At 45.9% G+C, this 16054-nt stretch overlaps 1 protein-coding gene across 1 annotated transcript in view; it reads left to right on the forward strand.

The window, feature by feature from the left end:
- The window catches only part of LOC149470476 (uncharacterized), a 491741-nt gene extending 482816 nt beyond the window's left edge, over positions 1 to 8925 (forward strand). The window contains exon 8 of the mRNA XM_089663270.1: positions 1272 to 8925. Coding sequence (XP_089519396.1) covers positions 1272 to 1969 — 698 coding nt within the window. The 3' untranslated portion in view covers positions 1970 to 8925. The remainder of the gene's footprint in view (positions 1 to 1271) is intronic.
- Positions 8926 to 16054: the final 7129 nt, after the last annotated feature.

Here is a 16054-nt window from a genome sequence, read left to right on the forward strand (position 1 = left end):
TTGTTCAGCTAGGACAGGAGGGATTTCCCCTTATGACCCCAAATGTGGTGATGTCGGGGATTTGATACACATGTTTTGGAGATGTCCAAAATTATTCAAAAAGTGGAACGATATGACCAGTATTGTAATGTTGGTGTTCAATATTCCTCGGGTGTGCCTCTTGGTCTCAATAGAGGAGGAATTATTTACACCTCCTCCTATTACAAGTCATATAGCAATAGTGAGGCTGCTTGACCACAAAAAATATCCCGATCTTGGCTATCATCTCAAACTCCCAGCAGACAACAGTGGATTGAGCAGGTGATCTCCACATTAACATCATAGGTTTTTAAAGCTTTAGCTTTTTTAGCCCCATAGAAGGAGAACGGCCAGTTGTATCCTACTGAATGGTGACTACATTGGAGACCCATACTTGGGGTATGATCCTGTAGACACAGGCCTCATTGATCGGTGTCAGCTATCTATGTATGTACTGGGGGGAGTTACTTGCCGTGTACAGCTGAATTGTTCTAGGTTGTTTCTTCTTTTCTCTGTTCATTTGTTTATAAAAGGTAAAAGTGACACCATAGACAAAGCAAGTTATTGTTCTGTATGATCTGTAACAGTGCCACAACTGCCTATACGTGAGAATGTATGACTCCATTGTCTGGGCTGAATGTTGGGAATACTGTGCACACTTAGAAACTTTATTAATACAATCTATTTGATGAAAAAAATACTGTAGATAATGCTGTACATATTCTTTCTATTCATAAGATATATTTAGTAATGAACATTAAAAATAGAAATCAACTTTATGTAGCCCTTTATATAGAATTCTTTTTTCTTTCTCTACAGGTAGATTGATGAACCAAGTTTTCGGTCATGTTGATCTTCATGAATATAGCTGAGTCACATGGAAAACAAGACATAGGGGTGTCTTAATTGACTGAAAGTCTTTATTGCAGCTCACTGGAGGATTCACACGGGATACAAGTCATATCTGTGTTCTAAAAGTCATGGTTTGGATCCTCTTCCACATTGATCCAGCCTCAGAGGACAACAGGAGAAAAGGAATTTCAGTGTTCTGGAAGTGACAATGGCTTTACAATAAAGTCCAAACCACATATACATAAGAGGAGTCATTTCAAACTACTTCTTGTTTGGAGATTTTACAATGGAGAGAAAATATATCACACACCAGAAGGTTCACAATGGAGGGAAGTCATATCATTGTTCTGAATGTGGCAAAACTTTTACAAGCGAGAGAGACCTTATAGTACACCAAAGAGTTCACACTGGAGAGAAGCCATATCAGTGTTCTGAATGTGATAAAGCTTTTACAGTGAAGTCACGTCTTCTCACACACCAGAGGATTCACACTGGAGAGAAGTCATATCAGTGTTCTGAATGTGATAAAGCTTTTACACAGAAGTCACATCTTATCACACACCAGAGGATTCACACTGGAGAGAAGCCATATCAGTGTTCTGAATGTGATAAAGCTTTTACTCTGAAGTCAAATCTTATCAGACACCAGATGATTCACACCGGAGAGAAGTCATATCAGTGTTCTGAATGTGATAAAGCCTTTACAGAGAAGTCACATCTTATCACACACCAGAGGATTCACACTGGAGAGAAGTCATATCTGTGTTCTGAATGTGATAAAGCTTTTACACGGAAGTCATATCTTATCGCACACCAGAGGATTCACACTGGAGAGAAGTCATATCAGTGTTCTGAATGCGATAAAGCTTTTACATGGAAGTCACATCTTATCAGACACCAGAGGATTCACACTGGAGAGAAGCCATATCAGTGTTCTGAATGTGATAAAGCTTTTACAGGAAAGTCAGATCTTATCACACACCAGAGGGTTCACACTGGAGAGAAGTCATATCAGTGTTCTGAATGCGATAAAGCTTTTACACGGAAGTCACATCTTATCAGACACCAGAGGAGTCACACTGGAGAGAAACCAAATTAATGCTCTAAATGTGACAAAACGTTTACAGTTAATGCCGGTCTAATCTATCACCGGAGGATTCACAAATTTCTGCATAGATTAAATTCTGGAAGAAAAGAGATATTAAAGAAGTTTCAGGTGTCACAAGTTAGTTTCACATCCCCAATGTCATCCCACAACCTAGAGAAGAAGGGAGAAGATAAAATATTACCTTAAAAGAAACAAACTAAAATCTGAGCAAACTGGAATGTAATGATTGGATGAACTGAGTTTAGTGCTTATCTCCATCAATACACAACTAGAAGGGATTTGAATATTTTATCTTTTGACAATTTTTTTAAGATAAGCATCAATAATTGAACAGCTTCCCTCATGATTCTCATCTTTATCTTTTTTTATGGAGCTTTGAATGAACATGTAATGCATTTTCATGATTCACCAACTGAGTTGTGTTTCCAAGCATTTTCTTCATTTCTGGATCCTGAGGTAATACATGACAAGCACTGCCTCAGTACCAGAGACTAGGATGGGGTCTATTATCTTGCCAAGTCTCTGAAGCCTCAGTGGGAGAGTCCATTCCAGGTTCTTCTGACTATTGATACATGATCAGCCAGGCTTGAGGTCTCCAGCTAAGCCCACCTTGTCCACTCCTCTCATTACATGTTCCATCTCCTCTCCCATTAACAATGCCTTCTTTCCACATTTCATCTCCTCTCATTATTATTATTATACAGGATTTGGGTTGGGTTTGGGTGATATTTGGAGACAATATTGGTGATGTAATTTGGGGCAGTTATAAATGACTTTATATGTTATTGTTAATGTTTTGAATTTTATCCGTTGGGCAATGGGAAGCCAGTGGAGGGATTGGCAGAGGGGGGTGGAGGACACTGAATGGAGGCCACTGGAGGGATTGGCAGAGGGGGGTGGAGGACACTGAATGGAGGCCAGTGGAGGGATTGGCAGAGAGGGGTGGAGGACACTGAGTGAAGGCCAGTGGAGGGATTGGCAGTGAGGGGTGGCTGATACAGAATGGTTAGTAAGGTGAATGAGTCTGGCAGCAGCCTTCATGATAGACTGAAGAGGGGATAGCCTGCAATGTGGTCGGCCAATGAAGAGGGAGTTACAATAGTCAAGGTGAGATATAACAAGGGAGTGAATAAGTTGCTTAGTGGTTTCCGAGGTTAAGAACGGCCATATCTTGGAACTGTTGTGGAGGTGAAGTCTACAAGATTTGGACAGTGATTGTATTTGGGACTGAAAGGACAGATGGGAGTCTAGGATTACACCTAGTACCCTGGCATGAGGGGAGGGACTGATGATTGTGTTATTGATCTTGATGGAGAAGTCATGGAAGAGGGCACAGGCTGGAGGGAATACTAAGAGCTCAGTTTTGGAAAGATTGAGTTTGAGGAAGTGGAGTGACATCCATGCCGATATGTCGCTTAGTAGGTTAGTAATGCGACAGGAGACTGAAGGGGCGAGGTGAGGAGGAGACTGAAGGGGCGAGGTGAGGAGGAGACTGAAGGGGCGAGGTGAGGAGGAGACTGAAGGGGTGAGATGAGGGGTAGAAAGATAGATTTGTTTGTCATTAGCATAGAGGTGGTACTTAAAGCTGTGGGAGTTTATCAAGTGACAAAGGGAGGAGATGTAGATGGAGAAGAGTAGGGGTCCAAGGACGGAACCTTGAGGGACCCTTACAGAAAGAGGGAGTGGAGAGGAGGAGTCAGAGTTATAGGTAACGCTGATGGAGCGCTGCGATAGATAGGAGGAGAATCAAGAGAGAGCAGAGTCTTGGAGGCCAAAAGAGTTGAATTTTTTGAGGAGGAGGGGATGGTCAACTGTATCAAAAGCTGAAGAGAGGTCGAGTAGTAAGAGTACTGAGTAGTGGCCATTGGTTGGGATGAGTACGGAGTAGTGGCCATTGGTTGGGATGAGTACGGAGTAGTTGTCATTGGTTGGGAGGAGTACGGAGTAGTGGCCATTAGTTGGGAGGAGTACGGAGTAGTGGCCATTGGTTGGGATGAGTACGGAGTAGTGGCCATTGGTTGGGATGAGTACGGTGTAGTGGCCATTGGTTGGGATGATTACGGAGTAGTGGCCATTGGTTGGGATGAGTACGGAGTAGTGGCCATTGGTTGGGATGAGTACGGAGTAGTGGCCATTGGTTGGGATGAGTACGGAGTAGTGGCCATTGGTTGGGATGAGTACGGAGTAGTGGCCATTGGTTGGGATGAGTACGGAGTAGTGGCCATTGGTTGGGATGAGTACGGAGTAGTGGCCATTGGTTGGGATGAGTACGGAGTAGTGGCCATTGGCCATTGGTTGGGAGGAGTACGGAGTAGTGGCCATTGGTTGGGAGGAGTACGGAGTAGTGGCCATTGGTTGGGAGGAGTACGGAGTAGTGGCCATTGGTTGGGATGAGTACGGAGTAGTGGCCATTGGTTGGGATGAGTACGGAGTAGTGGCCATTGGTTGGGATGAGTACGGAGTAGTGGCCATTGGTTGGGATGAGTACGGAGTAGTGGCCATTGGTTGGGATGAGTACGGAGTAGTGGCCATTGGTTGGGATGAGTACAGAGTAGTGGCCATTGGTTGGGATGAGTACGGAGTAGTGGCCATTGGCCATTGGTTGGGAGGAGTACGGAGTAGTGGCCATTGGTTGGGAGGAGTACGGAGTAGTGGCCATTGGTTGGGAGGAGTACGGAGTAGTGGCCATTGGTTGGGATGAGTACGGTGTAGTGGCCATTGGTTGGGATGAGTACGGAGTAGTGGCCATTGGTTTTAGCAGTTAGTAGATCATTAGTGAGGTTTAGTAGGGTAGTTTCAGTGGAGTGTAGTGAGGGAATGCCAGACTGTAAAGGGTCAGGAAGGTTGTTGTCGGTGAGGTGGGAGCTCAGGCGATTGTGGACTAAGCGTTCTAGGAGTTTAGAGGTAAATGGCAGCAGGGAGATGGGTCTTAAGTTGTTCAGGTTGGTGGGGTCCAGGGAGGGCTTGTTAAGTATGGGGGTGATGTGCGCATGCTTTAGAGGGGAGGGGAAGGCACCAGTAGAGAGGGAGAGATTGAAGATGTGAGTGAGGGAGCATAGGATGGAAGAAGAGGGTGACCGTAGTAGTTGTGAGGGGACAGGATCCAGGGGGCAGGTAGTGAGACGGGCTTCTGAGAAACCTTTGTTGACCTCTTTGGTAGTAGCAAGGTCAGAAGAGGAAAGTGTTGAGGGAGGTTTAGTATAAGGTATGCTAAGTGGGATGGATGTCTGTGCAGTGGAGATGCCCCTATGAATTGCATCAATCTTGTTTTTGAAATGATTTGCAATCTCGTGAGCAGTGAGTGAGGTACTGGGTGGAGGTGGAGAAAGTTGAGAGTTAGAAGTAGAGAAGAGACGACGAGGACTGGATGACAAGCTATTGATGAGAGTGACAAAGTAGGCTTGTCTGGCAGCATGGAGGGAGGAATTGTATGTGAAGAAAGCAGATTTATATCGGGTGAATGCTTGGTGAGATTTGGTTTTACGCCACATTCGCTCCAGCACACGACTATGTCGTTTAAGATCTCTGGTGTTGTCAGTCTGCCAAGGTTGTAATGGTCGGGGCCTGATGCTTCATGTTGTTAGAGGAGCAAGTGAGTCTAATGTGGATGAAAGTGAACTGTTGTAGACAGCAGTGGCCAGGTCAGGGCAGGACAGGACAGGGGAGAGATTCTGTCATAGAGTTGGTCAGTTGCAGAGTGGAAAGGAGAAGGGTTCAAGTTGTGAAGGTTTCTGCAGGTGATTGCTGATTGGAGGGATAAGTGTTTGAAGATGAGGAGACTGTGAAAGTGATGAGATTGTGATCATAGAGACGAAAGGGGGTGTTTGTGAGGTTGTAGGATATCCTCTCATGGGTGACAACCTTTCAGGCAGGTCTGTGTCTGTGACACCAGCTAGAAAGAAGTCTCTGCTCAGTGAGAAAACAACATCCCAAGCTGATGCAGGCCTTCCAATACTGAGTTACTGCTGATTTAGGGGATGTATTCAGCAGTAAAACGTAAGCCCAGCTGGCCACTTGTGTTCCATGTGGTTCTGCCAAATGGGGTTCCATCAGGTGAAGATCAGAAATCCTTGTTCCATGTTTTCTCTTTCCAGCTATTACTCCTCTCCATAGACTAATCACACAATACAACTGCCAGAGATCTGAACTTACAAAGTGCTGAGTGTGCGGTCATATTCCTACCACTTCTTCCGGGGGACTGACATTCCTCTGATTGGGGTTCACAATAATCACTCTGAGTGCACACATCTCTTTTTGGTGTAAAGTTTGTAAAGAAAACTTCTTCTCCCTGGAAATATTACAACGTTGGCACCAAAGTGTAACTATGGGCAAAATCAATAATGACATTAATAATGAAATCTGTCATTAGCAGAGCAGGCTTTGTTTTTCCGAGTCTCTTATTGTTTTATTTTTTTGTTTTCCCTCCCAGTAGATATTTTTTGTCTACTTCCTGTAGAAGGCCAAGTCTTTTGGGAAAAATGGCAGTTGGAGGGGTCGGGGCAAATCCTATAACACTGCTGGGGGTGCTCACAACTGTCAGTTGTCATTCATATGGGGGGTTGGACCTTATAGAGAACCTGTTGCTGTAACTGCTGTAGAAGCGTTAGCTGAAGTTGGGCTTTACTTGTTGTGTGTCTTACTTATAATCTATCTAAGACTTCCCTGTACAGGGTGACAACGCTGCTGTGTAATGTTCCTGCAGAATGATCAGGGTTGTCACCCTGATACAGAAGGCGGGAAAATAACAGATGTACAGACAGCACCAACAGCTGATACAACTATGTTGCAGAGGGAACTCTGGGAATGCTAATGACAGATTGCATTACACATTCAGTTAGCAGACTTCCTGCTGTTGGTCTGATGTTTGAATTGTGTTCTGATATTTACTGTCCTGCTGTAAAAGCTGTAAATGATCGCCCGCATGTTTCCGGTAGTAGCAGGGACTACAAACTCATATCAGGAATAGTAGGATGGCTACCTACCCAAGGGGGTCACCTTTTTGGATTTGGGGGAAACATTTCACATGGTTTCTTTCCATTAATGACACCGACAAGGGGAGTCTCACTTCACTAACAATAGGAGAGCCAATCACAGGCCAGTAACATTTCATGGTGTCTCAATGTATTGCAGAATGTTTAATCCCCATTGGTCCAATGGATTCCTAGTCCTTCCAGATAACATTTGCTTCTTGTGTGGAAGGAGCGCCCTAAAATGGCTTCCCTTCAATTCCACCCATAGCTGTACTTTAGGTTATGTTGCCCCTCCCCCATATCTGTAAGGGAAAGCCTCAATTTCTCCCAATACTCCCCTGGCCTTCCAGTGAGAAGAAACATTTTCTCTGGAGTTGAGATGTTTTATGCAGTGAGCCCTTCATAGACGGGATGGGGAATCTAAGTAATCTAAGATAAGATAAGATGAACCGGTGTACTGGAGTCATGGATCAGATAACCAATGACACCATTGATGGTATAGCAGAGCTGACACCAGAAGTGGCTCCATCACCTAAGGTGGTGTCACAGAACTGCATGGCGGCTGACTATCTCTCGGAAGATCAAGGCGGAGCCTACAAACTGGTGTCAGAGAGTGTTGTAAATTTATATTAGATCATGAGGATCTCAGAAGGAGATATCTACACAAGGTAAAGGAGTTCCAGCAGTCACCTGGGTGGGGGGAAGTGGGATCCATTTTCTTGGATGGGTTTAGTTGGAACTTGGTTGAGTAATATGGTGGCTTTGCTTTTTTATGCACATGATAAAATTCACATTTTAAAACAGAAGATTACTTTAAACCCGCAAACATGTTTTATTTTCTGAAGCAGAGACCCTGGAGAATATAATGGTGGTGGTTGCCATTTTCTATGTCACAGGATATTAGCACAGCTTTTTGTCAAATGCACATTTTCTGTAAAAAAAACCCACTAAAGATCATTTTAATGCATAAAAAAACACAATATATGACCCAATTTGATGAAATATGAAAGATGAGGTTGGCATCAAGTATATAGATACCAAACATGTAAAACTTTAAAAATTGTGCGTATTTGTGAAATGGTGACAAACTTCAGTACCAAATATTGTCCATAGGTGACGCTTTAAAAGCCTTTACAGTCATCAGTTTATATAGTGAACCATGAATGATGGCCCTAGAGTTATTCCTCTCCCTCTGGTGTGTGCAGAGATATGTACAATGTGTAGTGTGATTGATGTTTTCCTACATAACCGCACCCAACCCTTGCAATTGCTCATGTATACGGGAACTGGAGGCTTTAAAATGTGTTTTGTGTGTTTTTTCATTTACAGTGTGTTACTTTATACTTTTCTTTCTCTGAACTTTATTATTGCCATATAGGGGGTTAATAGCCTCGCATGTGATAACATATTGCTGGTCACAGGTCCTCTTTAAAGAACACAAGAGGTCTATCAGACCCCTAATGTCACCTCTGGACCCCAGAAAAGATGGCCAAGCACAGATTATGTTTGATCAGCTCCTTGAAGACACGAATGTACATCTGCCAAATCTGTATCTGAGAAGACCATAGAAGCAGCATTAGAAAGAAATGTGAGCATGGCTTCAGTCAGGCGATGGTCCTGGTGGTCATGGTCTTGTTCTCCTTCAGGTCCTCTCACCTTGTAGATGGTGACATGGACTTGTGTGGGAATGAGCAGGAGGGGCTCGGGGTTCTCTTGTACCCAATCAGCTTGTTATGGATAAAAGATGAAAGTGTCTTCTGGGAAGTTACAGGGATTTGGATGTTTAGAGGGTTACATAAGTGGGCGGGGCTGGTATTAATGAGGGGCGTGTCATCTGTTAATCTGTTTCTTAGCATAGATGATATAAATGTTATAAATAGATCCTTGAAATGTAAACAATCTATCTCTTTACTTCTGTTCTTAAAGTGTCACATATATATGATGAATAAAGTTGGGTGATATTTTCACCGCACAATACCGTGGTCTGGGTTCTTCTACAACACATCCCCCCAAAAATGTCCTCTTCCAGTTCTAGGAGTCTGGTGGAATGGGACACAAGCTGATGGTATCTCTTAGGCCCCTTGTACATGGGGGGTCCGGCCCCTGTGGGTGCAATGCTGGCATTATAATACACCTGGTAGACACAGGTACAGCGTCCAGCCCCGCTGCCTGCAGCCTGTCAAAGTCTACACTACAGCTGGACGGGGCTCAATGCTGCACCACGTTTACCTCGTGTTTAGGGCGCTCTGTGTTCAGGGAGAAATGGCCGCCATCCTGATCAGACAAAGCATAGAGCAGATGTAGGCCGGTGCAGTCTGCTTCTTCCCCTGTAGGTGGCACCTGACCAGAGTGACATCCCAGCCTGGAGAGGAAGTCGGGGGACACTTGGCTTCTCTGTGGTTTCCCGGTTCCTGGAGACGGCGTGGAATGAAGGGGTCCATGGAGTCCTGGGGACATTTTTTATTTTTTGTTTACACCTTTTACACCAAATCATTTATTCCTGAAGATCACAAAACCCCAAATCTGATGTATTCTTTGATAGCAGACACCCTATATAATACAATGTTGTGAGTTGTCATTTTCTATGTTACATGATATTAGCACAACAGTTTATGAAAGGCAACATTTCAGGAACAATATAGTAACGTTTATTTCTGAGCACATAAATGCAATTCATGACCTATTTTCTGGTGAAATATAAAAGATGAGGTTGTGCCGAGGAAATGGGATTCCCAACATGTCAAGCCGTAACACTGTGTGCACTTGGAACGCTTTAATAGCCCCTCCAGGTCATCAGTATAGAGTTACACAGGAGCACTGGTGCTCCAATCATTGCTCTCCCTGCGGCGTGTGCGCTGATATGTAACGTGTGTGGGGATCACTGTGTTCCTATGTAGGCACCCCAATGTACATGTCACGTCCTGGTCTGTGTATAGGAGGTCCGCTGAGCTCCCTCTGTCCTTCCCAGTGACACCCACCATGACAGTACCGGGCTCTGCTGTCCCACATGGTGTCAGGGGGAGGGGCACATCTCAGTGGTGGGAATGATAGGCGACTTCACAGCCACTTGTATCACTTCCACATGACAGCCGACATTCGGATTTACTAAAGTCCTCACACTCCCGGCTGTATAGCGGTGGGCAGTGTGGGGGGAAATAACACGTCTGCAGCATTGTTAACAATCCAAATCCCCAGCAAGTGGCAGCAGGTTCATATTTTACCACCCCCCTATCCTGACACCCTAAGATGGTTGCCTAAGCCTCCTTAAGGTTGTCATTGGATTTTGGGACCTGTATGTGGCAAGGCTGCCAGAAAGTCTGTCACTTGTGGTGTCCTCATACTGGGGAGAAGTAGCAGAATGTGTTTTGGGGTGTAATTCCACATCTCCCCATGGCGTGTGCCAGAAATAGCTCATTAAATGACAACTTGGTGTAAATAGATTTTGTTTTTCATTTTCCAATAACTTATGGCAATAACTGTAAATGTTCCATGGACACAACATGCCTCTCAGCACATACCTTGGGATGTATCCTTCCCATAAAGGGGACATTTGGGGATGTTTGTAAGGTCCGGGCATTTTACTGCCTCAAGAAATGTGATCGGCAGTCAGAAAGTAACAGCGACGTAAAAGCTGCATAAATTCCATTCTATATCCCATAGTTTGTAGACGCCATAACTTCACACAAACCAATCAATATCCACGGATTCAGCTATGCTTCTACCAAAGACACGGAGCAGAATACACGTTGTACTACATGTATGAAGAAATCTGATTTTATGGGATATGTTTTATAACAAAGTAGAAGATATCATTTAATCCAATCTGAAAATCAGTGTTGCTCTCTCTCATACACGCCATATTCATGTACATATATACATATAAAATATACAATAAAAGTCCTTATAATTGGGACAGTTCAATCAAATATTGTGCTAGAATAAATGTGTTTGATATAGAATGTGCTCCAGAAAGACTGCAGTGCTCCCCCGTGAAATCTGCACCTCCACCTATGGATAAGGATGGCCGCTCACCTCATAGTATGGACCTATAAACTAATATAGGTCAACCAAGCAAAAGGATTCCATCAAAAATATCATTTGTATTAAAAAATAAAATCCCAGTGCTGATCAAATACCACCAAAGAAAGCTCTATTTGTGTGCAAAATGATATCAATTTAATTTGTGTGCAGTGTTGCATGACCTCACAATTGGCAGTGCTGAATGGCAAAAAATACCCCGGTCATGAAGGGGGTAAAACTTTCCGGAGCTGAAGTAGAAATAAATAAATCTTGCTGTCATCGTACAGTTTGGTTTCATTTTCTTGTGACATTTCTTGGGCTTCAGTTCTTCTGAGCTCCACAAGGTGGTGATCACACAATTACAGAGACAGGAAATCTCTATGGAAGACAGGAAGTGATGTCGGGCAAAGACAGGAAGTGATGTCGGGCACAGGCAGGAAGTGATGTAAGGCACAGTGTTAGAAATCAAAATTATGATTCGGCACATATATTGATGGCAAGCTTGCAAATTATTTGGTTTTTATGATTAATCATAATTAATATTAATATGTTTGAATAGACGCCTGAAGCCAATAGTATTACAATTCTTCAATTATAGCTGAGACCAAAAGATATATAAGTTAAGCTGAGACAGTAAATATGGGTAAGTTAGCTAGACCAGCTAAACCAGCTGAAGACTATATTTAGGCATAGCTGGTTAGAAGTCTCTAGTATATGTCAAGGGTATTAGGAGGACTCATTATAGATTTACTATTACATAATGTATTTTAATAGTATCTGTGTGTATTTAGTATACGTTTCTAATATTGATACATATATAGATTAGTGATTATACATTGATATGTTCTTAAGCTATATTATTCTTTAAATATGAATAGCTGAGGTTACATCATCGGCTTACAATATTATGTACATCAGCATACATGTGTTCCTGTCCATCAAAACCATTCTGTGAGTGTCGTCCCCTCCCTTCTATGCCATACAAGGTATTACGAATCTCTCGTTATGACACACTCATTCTGCATAAAAAGGTCCATAAGGGACAGAGGAGGGGAGACACTCACACGCTAACACTGACACTTTGACATACACGCACACACACGTATGAGAAGCTGGAACAGGTGCTTACTGAAGACAAGATCATCATTTCCGTCTATTTCTGGTTTCTTCCCAAAAAGACATGAGAAGGACAAGGAGAACATGAAAGACAGAACGGCACATGGCCGGACTTCAATAACTAAAAATGGTGGTTTTATCTTTAAACTTCAGCTCAATATTTCTACAGTAGTTTTATCTACATGGAACTGTTCATGATACGCTTTACATTGTTATTTTACACCATTGTGTGATAGAATAAAATCACACTTTATTTTTTTTTTCAACGGCTCTTTCATTCATAATTGCCTCAAGACACTAAAAGAAGTATTATATGTGTCTAAAATCCAACATTTTGGTGAGCCAGCCTCCGCCAAAGTTTTTTCTCCGGTTTTCCATTCCTTGATAAGGGGGAGAACGCACAATTCTGTGATTGTCAAGTCTGGGAAAAGCGCAGTGAAAAGAAGCTAGCAGAAAAGGCGATTAAACAGACGTGGACGAGAGGTCCAGTGACTGAGCCGGGTCAAACGAGAAAATCTTTTGATTTCGGTGAGTAACAATTATGGAATTTATTGATGACTTAGTTAATGAAAGCAAGCTAGAGTTTAAAGATGTTTCTTTATATCCTGAAGACAGTCAGCTATGGCACTATATGTATAATGAATGTTTACAGGCCAATATTCAGATAGATAAATCTAGATTTACTGTGCACAGACAGCGTAAAAAGATATCTAACATCTTAAATTTAGTAAGAATATGCAACAAAATGTTGAATTTTGAATGTTGATTTATCTGTTAAAAAAGCTTGTACATTAAAAGAGACAGAATGTAGTACTGTACAGAATACAGAAAAGCATGAAAATTTGTCTCAAGATGCTCTTAGTTTCCCAAACTGTGACATTTTTTGTAATTACATAGAGAATCTTGAGGAACAAATTGACTCAAAGACAAATCTTTTGTTAAGACTGCAGAATGACAGTAAACAGGTTGCCATGATAAACACAGATGACAAACAGAGTGATTCAAGATCAGAGCCACAGCTGTCCGATATCTCTGAAAGTTCGGATATTGACTCTGATGACGAAACACAAATTAAACATAAAGAATTGTTATGTAAAACTGCAAAACTTAAGTTGCAAATACATAATCTTAATAAACTTAAGATTAACTTAAGTTAATAAACTTAAGTTGCAAATACATTATATGTGTCTTCAAGATGGTGACGGAGCAACATGCCATCAGAGAGCTCCGTTGCCCCACTGCCTAATCCGCTGCCATCCGGGCGGCAACGGACACTACGAGGGCCCCGACACACCTGCGGCCCCTAGTGAAGCATCCGGGAGGGGTCCCGAGCAGTTTTGCCCCCTCCGAAATCACGGCCTACTACAACCGGCGAAGCCGCGGCCTCGATTAATTTGCGGGCCGACTTGCGACACCGCCGCCGAATCACGGCGCCGCTGCTCCATCCCTCGGCTCCTGCCCTCTGACACACAGCGGGGTGGTCCTCCCCAGGCGGCCCCTGACCCTCTCCACCATCTCCAGGGCCACAGCAGCCTGACGCAAGGCGACAACAACCACCCCACCAAAGATCTGCCTAGCAAGGACCACCAAGCTCACAGCAGTCCAGGACCACCCCAGGATACCTGCACGGCGGCGCCACCAGAACGGGTAAGCTGCCACCACCGATCCCCACCGACCTGCCAGCCTCCGCAGGGCCCTCCTCACTAGCCCTGTGTCCATCCCTGACCACCAGGAACCAGCTCAGGCCCACTGATCGCTGCTCTGCTGCCCAGCCCATACATCGGTTCTGGACCCACCCCTGGACACCCTGCACCCAGCTACCGGGCACCCAGCTACCGGGCACCCAGCTACCACCCCTGGACACCCAGCACCCAGCTACCGGGCACCCAGCTACCACCTCTGGACACCCAACACCCGGACCACCCAGCAAATCGAGACGTTGCCGCACCCCTGGCTCCCGCACCGCGCCTCCCTGCTCCCCTCCGGGGTCCACGCAGCCGGGCACCTACCACCACACAGCCCTGAGCCCTATCCTATCTGATGGAGTCAAGCCTGCCACGCGGCCCTCAGCACCCTGGTCCTAACTCACTCTACCTCCAGACGTCGATCCACACCACCTCTTGACGACGACCCTTCAACACCTCCAGACGCTGCGCCCTTCAGCGCCTTCTGCGCCTCCCGACACCGATCCCTCAGCACCTGATGCCCGGCCTCAACATCTCCAGTCACCGAGCCGCCAGCATCACCAGACGCCGTGCCTACCAACACCCCCAGACATCGCACCCTACGACCCCTCCACTCGCCGATCCACCGGACCCACTGAAGACCCCTCGGACGCCAGCATACTGCACCCACAGATTGCAGCCAGCCTGCTGCTGCCCTTTACTCCCACTCTCCCCCTACAGAAGGACTCTAGTGGACTCCTCCATGGTGATACAGACTCTCCACATCACCTCGCCCTGACCCGTATCCCTTCACCTCCCCTGACCCGAACAGCACTGCACTCACCCCAGCATGCCACCTGCACTTCTCCTCCTCGTTTTCCTCTCCTCCATCCCAAAAATCGCCTCCCTCTACCCGCCCACCCCCCCAAAACAGCTCTACATTGCCCCTTCACTTCTGCCCTCTCCCCACTACGGCACTCACCACCTCCTCCTGGTACTCCACTCCCCCGTCGACCCACGTGCCACCACTACCAGACCCACACGCTCCTGCACCTCCCATTCCCATGCCACCCTCCTCACCCTTCTCCTATCCGCTGGGGACATCTCCCCGAACCCTGGCCCCTCACCACCTCACCCCCCCTCCAGGAACCCCCCCTCCAGGGACCCCCCTGCTCCTGCCAGCAGCCGCAACTCCCTCAACCTCATACCTGTGCACCTCCTCCCCGTATCCATCCCCCCTCTCTCGGTTGCACTTCTGAACGCCCGTTCGGTCTGCAACAAACTAACTGCCATCCATGACCTCTTTATCTCCCGCTCCCTCAACCTCCTATCCATCATCAAAACCTGGGTACAGGCCACTGACTCTACCTCCCCTGCGGCACTCTCCCATGGAGGTCTCGTCTGGTCCCATTCACCAAGACTGAGCAGACACAAAGGTGGTGGTGTCGGCCTGCTCCTATCACCGCTGAGCACCTTCCAAGTCCTCCATAACCCCCCCTCCCTAACCTTCTCCTTCTTTGAGGCTCACTGCATCCGGCTCTTCTCACCCACCCCCCTAAGGATCGCAGTGATCTACAGGCCCCCCGGATCCATAGCCTGCTTCCCTTCTTCCTCTCCTCTGAGCTACCGACCATCATCCTCGGGGACTTCAACATCCCCATCAACGACAACACCCCAGCTACCTCCCAACTCCTCCACCTAACCTCCTCCTTCACACTCACACAATACACTCAATCCTCCACCCACATCAATGGGAACACCCTGGACCTCGTCTTCTCCCACCTCTGTACCCTTAACCACTTCACTAACACCCCCTTCCCTCTCTCTGACCACACCTCCTCACGTTCACCTCCCCTTCCCCTAACTCCCCCCTCCCAGTGCGCCAAACCATCACCAGCCGCAACCTCCGCAACCTGCACCAGGCCCCCCTCCACTCGGCTGCCGACCGCTTACACGACAGCATCCTTCCACTGTCATGTTCTTACCTAGCCACCACCGCGTACAACGACTCACTATCAGCTACCCTAGACTCTCTGGCACCCCTAACCACACGCAACATCAAACCCAGACCGCTCCAACCATGGCAGAACGACCACACTAAATGCCTCAAACGTCGCAGTCGTGCGTTGGAGAGACTATGGCGCAAAACCAGGTCCCCTCATGCATTCTCCCTCTACAAATCTGCCTCCCCCCCTACACCTCCTCCCTCCACGTCGCCAAGCAGGCCTACTTCGTTAACCTGATCAAAACCCTCTCTACCTGCCCTCGCCGACTCTTCTCCACCTTCAACTCCCTGCTCTCTCCCC

Source organism: Staurois parvus, unplaced genomic scaffold, assembly GCF_062004578.1.
Source record: "Staurois parvus isolate SC_StPar_1 unplaced genomic scaffold, SC_StPar_1.0 ptg000042l, whole genome shotgun sequence".
Lineage (NCBI taxonomy): Eukaryota > Metazoa > Chordata > Amphibia > Anura > Ranidae > Staurois > Staurois parvus.